This window comes from Oncorhynchus nerka, linkage group LG24 (assembly GCF_034236695.1).
Source record: "Oncorhynchus nerka isolate Pitt River linkage group LG24, Oner_Uvic_2.0, whole genome shotgun sequence".
NCBI lineage: Eukaryota > Metazoa > Chordata > Actinopteri > Salmoniformes > Salmonidae > Oncorhynchus > Oncorhynchus nerka.
In genome coordinates, this window is record NC_088419.1 from 33762577 (window position 1) to 33773958 (window position 11382).

At 40.8% G+C, this 11382-nt stretch overlaps 1 protein-coding gene and 1 long non-coding RNA gene across 3 annotated transcripts; both read right to left on the reverse strand.

The window, feature by feature from the left end:
- Positions 1–246: 246 nt before the first annotated feature.
- ahsa1a (AHA1, activator of heat shock protein ATPase homolog 1a) lies at positions 247–10974 on the reverse strand. The gene is made up of 9 exons (XM_029631626.2): positions 10379–10974; positions 5468–5658; positions 3815–3897; positions 3555–3672; positions 3356–3447; positions 2736–2861; positions 1281–1382; positions 1133–1184; positions 247–748 (listed from the first exon to the last, which is right to left on the reverse strand). The coding sequence occupies exons 1-9, from the start codon at positions 10456–10458 to the stop codon at positions 576–578; spliced, it is 1017 nt and encodes a 338-aa protein (XP_029487486.1). The 5' UTR covers positions 10459–10974; the 3' UTR covers positions 247–575.
- Positions 8110–10372, reverse strand: LOC115107890 (uncharacterized). Of its 2 annotated transcripts, XR_003860277.2 has the most exons (4): positions 9439–10372; positions 8788–8827; positions 8570–8678; positions 8110–8399 (listed from the first exon to the last, which is right to left on the reverse strand). It is a non-coding gene; the product is annotated as an uncharacterized LOC115107890 (long non-coding RNA). The 2 variants fall into 2 exon arrangements; XR_003860276.2 differs by having other exon boundaries at positions 8110–8678.
- Positions 10975–11382: the final 408 nt, after the last annotated feature.

The following is an 11382-nucleotide window of genomic DNA, read 5'->3' on the forward strand; positions in this document are numbered from 1 at the left end:
TCCCTTGCTGTCCATTTTTCATGTGTAATGCGAATTGTTTGACGTCTTAATTTTGTTCATATGCATGCTTTTTATTTATTCAGACTAATATCACTAAGATTATCAGGCTTGAGCAACCATGTTTCCATACAATTTTTTCCAGAGAAACATCACCGGACATAGGGTAGCCATCGAGCAACAGTATTAACAAGCATTCTTTTAATCATTTGTCTTGCAGTTAGTCGTCATTAAACCCCCAAAACATAATTCAGTAAAAATGTAATTTATTTCAGCATGACACACTTCAAATGTGCAGAATTGGAAATTGAGAATGCTAATAGTTAATTCCAAATATACTGTCGATCGAGTAATTGTTTCTACATCTCATTTTGCCTATAGACTCAGTAAAGTAAGCACAGACATCAAAGAAAGCCTTGAACCAATGACCCTTACACGGACTGCCAGTCTTCCAAGTGGAAAAGGCACCGTTTGTCTACGCACGATGTAGGGCTGGTGCTACAAGAGACTGCACTAAAGAGAGTATTCATCCACATTAAATAATCAGTTTTTTTTTTTATTTTTTTTTTTTACATTATTCAGTAGAGTCGGGCCCCGAATCCAAAAGTCTGTTTGATGGCTTCAAAGTAGTGTCTCTTCCAACCCTCCTTTGTCCGATCCTCCTCTACCGTCGGGACTCCTTTAAATTCTACCTTCAGCTCAGTCTCATTGCCTCGATCCTTCATGTTCAGGGTAATAGTTGCATAGTGCTCTGGAAAAGGGAAATCAGAGCCAGTTTTAGAATCACTTGTTGCTAAAACAATAATATATCCAAGCCGGTTATGTTACTATCCAAGGTTTCTCAAGTCCAGTTGTGGGCACCCAACAGGGTATGCACGGTTTTGTTCCTGCCAAGTAGCAACACACTGGATCCAACTAATCATCATGCCTGTAATTAGTTGAGTCAGGTGTGTTCATTGTAGGATGGACCAAATCCTATATACCCTGAGGGTGCCCAGGAGCAGAGTGGAGAAAGCAGTTAAGAATTGTAGAAATTACCCGTATAAAAAAAAAAGACCTAAGTAGAGAAATGCTGAAAGTTGCCCAGGAACACACACAAATCAAGGGCCCCACTGGGCAAGGTGGGGAAACCTACCACATGGCCAGGTCTTGAACCTCCATTTCATAACTATCTTTTCATCTGGGACCTAAGAAGTGGAAACCAAAACCAGTTAGATTTGGTATTTCTCCGCCAATGGGTCATGATCAACAGAACATGAGCTCAAGCAGATGCATGTCCTCACCAGCTCCAGAAACTCTCCGTTGACGCTTCCCTCTAGCAGCTGAAACTTCCCTCCTTTGTCTCCGTCGACCACTGCTGCAGCATGGGTGAACGCCTGGACCATCTGCATTACGAGAGAGGAGACCATAGATTAGTCAAATCAGCACTGATTCTTATGCCCTCAGCCAATTATAGTCATGATTCAAAAGAGTTATGGGACGACAATTTAAAAAGTAGGTAGGCGTTATATTATAATTAGGCAACATTTTTAAAGCGGAAGTAATCCACTGAGTTAAAGTCTAGTCTATTGAGGTTGGTCTTCAATCCCTATTAAAAGCAACAGATGCAGTAAAATCCAACATAAGGGTATTAGAGTGAATAAAAAACATTTGCACTGAAAATGATTTGCAATGGTGAAATTATTTGCACTAGTGAAGTACAGGAGAAAAACGATAGCAAATCAATTCTATCAAAACCTTGGTAGAATACTTTCCATTGAAGGCAAACAAACACATGCACTCAAATATATACTTACTGGTTTTCTGTGTCAATTCAGCTTTGTTGCTATTGATACTTTAATGTCAAATTTGTGAATTAAACCGTTCTCTACTGACTAGGGAAAGTACTGGGGTGTATTCATTAGTGCACAACGTAGAAAAACTATTTGCAACAGGAATGTTATAAAATGAAAACCAAATTAAAAGTTTATTTCCAAAATGCTATTAAACTTGTGTTTTTCATCAGAAATGATTGCCTATGGGTACCTTCATGTGTGTTAAATATGACACCTCATTTATAGATTTTAGATATTAATTAAACAATTGTTTTAGCAAAACGCTGTATTATGGTTAGCTGGAATGGAATGTTTGTATCCTGTATATTTGACTGATGTGGTTGTCTCACCTAGCGATCGTAAGATGAATGCACTAAGCTAAGTCGCTCTGGATAAAAGCATCTGCTAAATGACAAATGTGAAATGTAAATGTTTTAAATACAGATCTCATATGACAGTATTTCATTATGTTTTATGTCACAAAGCTGTATTTGTTATGTTTGACTGTGTAAAACCTGAGGCGGATATACAGCGGCTTGCTAAAAATCCTGATTTGTCTCTCTGAAATGAAAACATTAAGTGGTAGATTTTAAACAAATAGATGCCTGTCATTACACAACCCAATGCCATGATTAGATTGTGAAAAAAAACTTGTACATTCTTGAAACAATAAATGTTAATTTACCAACATTTCTGAAAATGGATATATAGCTTTTTGAATATAAACTCTTCCAAGTGTTTATTGGACAAGTTCAGGTTAGTCCCTCCAGTTTCTGCCCTTACGCGTTTGTTTGGTTCCTAGTGAATTCATCCCTGAATTGGTTTCCAATCATATTACTTCAGCCTGTCATATCTGGCCCAATCAGTGATGTTGGAGGAAAGGACAAGGAAGGGAAGCTGGTATTTGACTACTTTACTACTCACGTCCTGGTTGATGAAGGTTCTGTACAGCTCGTCAGGTGAGGTGAGGAAGGTCTCCTTGAGACTAAACTTGCAGGTGGGGATCTTGACCCCTGTGCTAGGAGAGGGGGCTGATACGGAGGAGCCAATCTGGGGACATAGACAAGCGTGATCATCCTGTTATTCATAAATTCTGATTATGAATACTTAAAATCCAGAACGTGGGAAGTTCAGTAGATGGATTACGTATTGGATTCATTATGTGGCGCTTTACATCAATAAGGGGGATGGGGAAATCACTTAATTCACTACCTATGTTGGAATTCTACTTGAATGGACACTTGTCAGTTGAATTCTTGTCAATAAAAAAAGCATTCCAATTTCTTTTTTCTTCAACATACATGTATGGAACATTTCCTACACGGTTTGTTATTGCTAGTAGGGTTTTAATCATGCTCATTAGCCCCTTGATACAGGGGTTCTTTGATTGTCTCAATTCTTCCCCCTTCTCCTTTTGTGTATGGGATTGAAGTAAATATTAGCTGGAGAGAGTTTCCACCATTGTTAAATCCATGACGGATGTGAAATAGAAAGGAGAAAGGTAGATAATGGGGACGTAAGGTGAAAAGGCAACTGCCACCCACCTGGGTTTTGTCCACTTTGACCTTTGTCTGTGTTGGCTGTGGCTTGCTCGCCACTCCATTCGCCGTTGGGAGGATCATGCCCTGAGTGAACTCTGCATTCATCGGAAAAGTTCAATTTCAATCAGTATCAAGCTCAACTATTAATATCTGTATAAACAGGCACAAGGGTTAAATTGACTTTAATAAATAAAGGCCTCACCGGATTTGAGGTGGTCCACATAGCTCCCCAGGGCAGCGCGCACTTTCTTCGCTCCCTCCTTCTTCATGAGTTCGGTGAGGGTTGTGTTGGGTTCATCTTTGCAAAGTGACACACTGATCTGTGCCGGGGGGCAAAGATAATACCCAATGTTAGGTGTGGTCTTGTTCTTTTTACCATTACAAAAGTAACGCAAAGAAATAAAATTACAACCAATAGCCATCAGCGGTCGATGTGCAAATTCGCATTCTGTCATAACCTACATCTAGGTCGTCCATGTCATTTTCATCAGAGAGGTTGGGAACTTCAATGTTCCCCTTGTACTTGATTCCGGTTTTTGATGTTCCTGGGACAGAGCGAGAGAGAAAGAGATGTCATGAAGCCTACTTTGAAGAGACACTATGACAACCCACTTCTCACTGAACCCCTGGGGCTTTGTGTGCTGGAGAATATAATTACAGTCTCATTGCCATGGAAACAAGGGCTATGCAGCTCTTTAGTAGGCAAAACCCTCTGCTTCAAACAAAATGTAGGATACATTTGGTAGAAAATACACTGGCAGAAAACCTATGTTCAACATGAGTTCCATATAGAGTGGTGTGTGTGTGTGTGTCTGCTAGTGGTCACGAGGCCAAGTATCATGATACCACGGTAGGGGGAAAAAATAGCCTAGCCGTCCCCTTTGCCTTGTCCCCCGGATGCTTGTTCCTGTTTTCTTAATCTTCTGAGCATGTGCTACGCAAAAACCTGTCAATTAAATTCACACTTCCACTCAATATAATTCACACTTCTACTTGTATAGAATATGGCATAGATCGGCTGATTTGCTCATATTTGCAAAGGCCTACCTTTGGCTGCAGGAATATACGGGCGTGAGCTGCATGTCATTGTGGCAGGCTTCAGTTAACACACCTCCCTCCTTCACACGGTCTCCCCCAAACACACCACTCTCTCTCCCACAAACACTGCTCCCAACTTTCAAAACACTAAGCACCAAACAGAACTTAAGGAGCACCAGAAAGAGATCAGTTTTAGATGTATTTTAGGCTTCCGTTAGGCCTATATGAATCACATCTCATGAGTAGCAGACCCTATTCCTTTCTTCCTGTGCCAATCAAATTTGCCTAAACCAACTTTTAAGGTTGTTAGCTAACTAGGGTACATGACTGAACACTTATCAAACCAATAATTAGCGACCCGGGATTAGTTTAAAACGGCCTGCGACATGGTTTGTGAAACGATATAAAATGCACGTGAATACCGATAGAAAGAATAAAAGGCATCTCTGGTAATATGGTTCTTATTTGAACCGTTTAGGCTAGAGACAAGGCGTTTTCTTTGCTGTAAAGCTGCACGCATGCTTGTCAATTTCCCCTCTCTGGCACTCACGATGCTGCGTGATAGCTAACTGGCAGTCTACTCAGACTGGCCTGTGCTTATGGCTTGTAACAGCCGACTAAATGAAACAATGTATCAAATCTTGCGCGCTGCTCCAATTGAACAAATCTACAACCATAATGGAAGACTCATCAGGGCCTGTGCACCCCCACCACATCTAAATGATATATTTTTTAAACTGATGGAGGAATAGATGTGCATGAAGAGTGGACGGAGAGAAGCGGTGAGTGAGGGCTGGAAGAGGATGTGGTTGGCTGATTACAGCTACCACAAGTGATATGCGCATACAAGTGAAGTGGATATTATTGAACCGGAGCTTACTTGTGGCCGTTGCTTAAATTCCACTGAATTTATTAACAAACTAGGCGCCAGCAGGTTTATTTGATCGGTAAGGCCGAAATATTCAGTAGTATTATATGAAACGGTACTACGGTATTCTAAAAAGTTGCCATCAGTATCATGACGTTTTAGTGCCGTTATACCATATACCGTTCAACACTAGTATCTGCTGCACTCACCAGTCCACGTCGCCTTGACGTTCCACTCGTAGAAGTAGATGAGCTTCCCCTTGCGGTTGTTGATGGATGCCTCACCGTCCAGATTGGGGATGTCAGTGACCTCACAGCTCCCCTCTGGGCCCTCCACGCGCAGCCCCAATAGAAGCTCCTTCAGCTTGTCTGTTGACCAGCCGGTCACATCTCGTTCGGTCCTGTAGGGACAAACAATGAACATATTCAACTGGGTCGCGTTCATTGGGAAACAGTCACTGTAACAAAGCATTCTGTAACAGAATCAAGCATTTGTTATTGGAGGATTTCCCCGTTTCAAGGGCTTTTTCTAGAGGGACTCAAAAGTCAAGCTCCTTTAATAACATTCATACGCAAGTGAATTGTTTCCTGTAAAAATATAGTTCAGTTGTAGTTAAGGGGATTCGTTGACAGCGTTTACTTAGCTCGCACCATGATCATAGTGAGGCAGACCATTATGTAATTTCCCCTGAATAGAAGTAATGATCAGGTAGAGAAAAAATTTCACGCTCACACTCGTAGCTCTTTTCGGTTCAGAGGGTTGTGATCATTGCTACCGTTTGGTGTCAAGTGTTATAAATATCCCCCATCTGCACCACAGTTGTACCCTGTCCCCGGTGCTCCAGAAATAGCTTTGCTTAAAACCCTTCAGTCAGTGCCACCAACTAGAACATTCCAGAGGCTTCTCGACAGACCATAGGGGAAGAAAACCAAAAAACCTGGGAGCCTAAACACTCAAAACGTTTTGATAACCGTGTGAATCTCTCCGACAAGGTGACTTATCAATATAGTGTGCTCTATTTACCCAGATTTGAAAATTATAATTACCATCAAAGTAGCTATCATGCAAGACTGCAAGTCCCTGCACATCATCTCTAGCTGACACCGTCAACTTGCTAGCTACTTTTAAAAAAAAGTGTATTTACTGTTCTATATCTTATTGAACTAATATTTGTTTATGCATTTGGTCTTGTATAGAAGACTATCCTAGTAGCAGTCTAGTATTTATAACATGCCATGAATACTAAGATTCTCTGCAAAAAAGAACTAGCTAGTTGATATATCTAGTTGATATTAGCCTAATAACCTTACTTCAGCTAACCAGATCCTCTTCTCCTTCAGCCAGTGTCAGTCTTTCCTTAACTATATGAAATCTATTTCAATTCATGGTGTCAGAATGCACTGCTGTATGAAAAGAAATTCAGAACTAACTTGTTGACATGTTCTGTTGCAGATTCAAACCCAGATCAACTCATTGCAGAATGTATCCATTATGGATAAGTGTATTTGACAATGCACCTCGTCACCCATCAAATGACGTCAAACACCTGAAGTCGAACAATTACATTGTTTAAGAAATCAAAATAGTCAACAATGCATACATGTAAACCTCTGAATTTAAGCCAACATTAAAATGATTTAGTCAATGTCACAAACCTGGAACGTCAAAGAGCACCATATGAACTATTATTATCATCATCCGAGAGTGCACAGATTCTGCTTTTCCATTTTAGGAATTAGACCGGCACAAATAAGTGTAAAACAGAATATTGTGATTTTGGTAGGCAAGTTACAAATTGAAAGTATTTTTTATCAAAGCTAGCCAACTCCAGGAGAATGAAAAACACACATACTCAAAACAAGGAAGCAATGCCTAATCGCAGCTATATCAACACACTTCTTGTCAATTTAACAGGTCCATATTGCTGCTGTCAATTGTGAGCAGATTATTTACCACTGCATTCAGTCTGAACCCCAGAATAAGCAGCAGCAGGACAACATTACACAGGTGAAGAAAAGGTAGCAAAAACAATACACCACAACACTTAAACATGTTACGGAGTCTAGATGTTTTCAAATCAGGAGAACAATGGGCGAAGGTAGGGTGGGTTTATAGAGATAAGATTTAAACTTGAAGTGTTGAAAGACCATAAAAAGGTAGTGTGGAGTAATGGTTAACTAGAGAGATGGTTGACCATGGAATAAACATAAAATGGGGTGCTTGTGTGCTTCTGCAGCACTTTTAGGCCCATGTCCAGTCATACTCTGGGTCTCAGTATGTGTCCCTTGACGTCATTCCATCTCAGTTGCAGCATTCAATTCATGGTCATCGTGTGCCTATGAATTACAACATTAAAGACAATGAGTGATCACAGCATTTCCACATATTGAGCCATAGACAATACAACTTCAGCATTGAGGACAGCATTTTGTTGACAACATTACATTACATTTAAGTCATTTAGCAGACGCTCTTATCCAGAGCGACTTACAAATTGGTGCATTCACCTTATGACATCCAGTGGAGCAGCCACTTTACAATAGTGCATCTAAATCTTTTAAGGGGGGGGTGAGAAGGATTACTTTATCCTATCCTAGGTATTCCTTAAAGAGGTGGGGTTTCAAGTGTCTCCGGAAGGTGGTGATTGACTCCGCTGTCCTGGCGTCGTGAGGGAGTTTGTTCCACCATTGGGGGGCCAGAGCAGCGAACAGTTTTGACTGGGCTGAGCGGGAACTGTACTACCTCAGTGGTAGGGAGGCGAGCAGGCCAGAGGTGGATGAACGCAGTGCCCTTGTTTGGGTGTAGGGCCTGATCAGAGCCTGGAGGTACTGAGGTGCCGTTCCCCTCACAGCTCCGTAGGCAAGCACCATGGTCTTGTAGCGGATGCGAGCTTCAACTGGAAGCCAGTGGAGAGAGCGGAGGAGCGGGGTGACGTGAGAGAAACCAGAAGACTGCAGCCCAGGTCCAAAATGGTGGTTTACACTGTCTACTGTGTGTAAATGATGGAAGAATCTTACAATCAAATGGACCTACAGCTGGTGTATGTGCTTCCTTAGGCCTGCACATCAACCAGTACTGGGAACACTGTAGACTTGGAATGCTTGCTCTCAAAGTGCTGCTTGAACGTCTTCGGGTCTGCATCTATAAACATCAAGTACAAAATGGAGAAAGTTAATCTGTGGCTTAGATTGAAATCAGAAATTGACCAATTATAAACTAAGCAATACGATGCAAAAAACAAGACTGTACCACACAGGCCAGTACAATAGTCTACACATGGAGAGAAACCTAAAGGCACGCACGGTACTAACCAATACTACTCAACCGACAGACAGGGCAGGTGTGGACCTGGGCTGCAGTCTTCTGGTTCGCAGCTGCTGCAGTCTTAGCAGCCACCGCCATGGCAGTCAACAAGTTCAACTTGAGAGTGGAGCATGCGTTATATATCAATAAACCCATGCAACGTCTTCCTGCAATGTCTGAAACAGACCAAAGCAGGAGAATAGTGTTCCAGGTTGAAACAGCTTACCTAGTTGAGAGGTGGCAAGACTCAGGCACACCCACTGGTTCTGGAATAGAGAAGGTGCAAATAAGGTTTGCAATTTGGCATCAATAACATGACAGTAATTCTACCTCAAATAAAAATGCGAGTACCAATTACTTTAAAACCCACCATAGTAGGAAGGACTAAATAAGGTTACATAACATTGCATTCTAGCTATACTAATGATCTGTCCAGACGATAACAGCAAACAATGTTTTTCCACAGTAAATTAAGCACACTTGACTCAAGAGGATGCTAATCAGTCCATCTCTGAAACCTCCCAAAAAGCAAGACTAAAATAATACAGCTAGCTAGGGTCAAGTAAGTCAAGTAGGCTACCCACCCCTCACCCACAAACACACAAAGAATGCCTAGCCCTAGCTTCACCATCTAAGTTAAATAGCAAGCTAGACTTAGTTTATAAAGCCAAAGACAACTAAACTTGTTTTCATTAATTTATCATTAATTTAAATGGCTAGAGAAACAAACGGTTAATATAGCCACCTAGCCAGGCTAATGTTGCTAACTAGATAATAGGCTATTTCAATTTAAAACTTGCCCAAGACAGTTAACAATTGTCAATTTCTGATTGACTAAATGAGGCTAACATTAGATAGCTAATCCAGAGATTCTTACCTTGGCCTCAATTTGGCAGTATCGTCCAGATCTTCAAGGCCCTGGTGAGTGTCGGCTTGAGACAGGCATTTGTAGTTCTAGATGATATCCGCATTAGCAGCTAATTAGCATAGTTATCAAAACGTACCGGCAGGGTAAACCTACATGAAAACACAGCCCTTAATTGAAGCGTTTCTAAAATCCACAATGGCTCAAACGAACGGTGGAAAAACGATTGGAACCATTTCTGTGTTTGACCGCTAGGTGTTATATGTATTACGACTAATACTGACGTAGACTATAAGTAAGTGGATCGTCCACCAAAGTCAGAGTTACAGATCTTTCACTCTCATTGAAAGCAAGTCTAAAAAGCAGTAGATATGTTCTATATGCAGTATTTCTATTGCTTCCATTCCTTAGATGTCGTTTTTGTATCTTTTACTTTTGGTAACGTTATTGTACACCAGCTATATTTTTGGTCATGGGAAATATTTCATAGCGGTTTAGAAAGTACAATTATTCTCTACACTATACTTGCTTGTTTTGTCAGATTAACTGAAATGAGGCTAACTATTACAATTTTAGCAACCAAGAAATGGCGGAGCTGTTTCTGCATAGTGCATCTTTAAAACGCAGAAATAGTCTAGGGTAAAGAGATACAGAACGCTCAACTCCGATCTCATAAAAAAACGTAGTTGAACGTTTCGTTCTCATAAGAGAACGTAGGTGAGCGTTCCTCGGCTTATGGACAGTACAGCTCAGATGCTGCTGTAGCCGCATAACGACCTGCCGACAAGCACCCTCATAAGAACAGAAACGGAGGTGCAGGTTATGCAATATATACGACAGCATAATCGAATCCCACAAGACATGCGATATTTGAAAAAGTCCTTTTGCCGAGGTCTTCAACTGGATCTGAGACAGCCCATCTAGCTGAAGAAAGCACACTAACGTTACTCACCAATGCCAGTTATTGACGTTTGTTGCATCGGCTCTCTCCTCCACGATCCATCGTGGATCCCCTTCTCCCCATTTCGCCATGATGACAGCGGTGTCTAGTTAATGGGTTAGCTACAGTAGCTAATGTTATTTGCTAGCTACTACCAAAAAAAAATGTTCAAAATGATTTCCTAAAGCTGGCTAACGTCAGCTAACTAACTAGTTAAATGAATTACAAATGCTTATAACCAAAAAGGATGAAACGTGACGAAAAGCTACGTTAGCTACACAGCTAGCTACCGGCTAACGTTGGTAATATCAACCTAGATGGCAAAGTGTAGCTACTATGTATGTATTTTTAACTGACAAATTCAATTAATCTCGAACCAAAACATTAACTTTAGCTAAACCGACTGTAAATCCTTTGTATTTCATCTATCTAAAACTGCGTTATGGCCGTAGAAATGTACCTGAGCGCCGGTGTGCTTGGTTTTAGGACCCTGGTTTTTCTCGAAAACTCGTTTTGAAATACAAGGAGCTTGCGCACTCGCCGTAGAAATTACTAGAAGCGGACTAGAAATGACTGGAAGGGGAAAATAAGCGGATGTAGCTACATGCGGAAGTAGCTACATGCGGAAGTTCCTGTCAAAAGGAAATGGTCGTCACTAGTTCCCAAAGCCACACACCTTGCCTATTTCTACCATTTCTCTTCTTTAACATTATGCCTTACCTTCAATTAAGACAAAAATAATCGTTTTTTTTCTCCATGAATTATTACGATATAGCGTCTTTGTGGCAACTAGTGGAAACCAAATAAAAGCCCCGATATTTATTTGTATATTTAAAAACAAATAAAGCCTATGTTACAGTACTAACAGTATTTGATATCAAGACACGTCTTAATACTAAACATATTGCTTTGTTTGGAAAATGTGTGACAGGAAAGTGATTCCCCTCAGTCTCTCTACGATCCATTGGTTCCACAATAGGATGTTATTAAGAAATCATAACATTGTCCCTATTTGG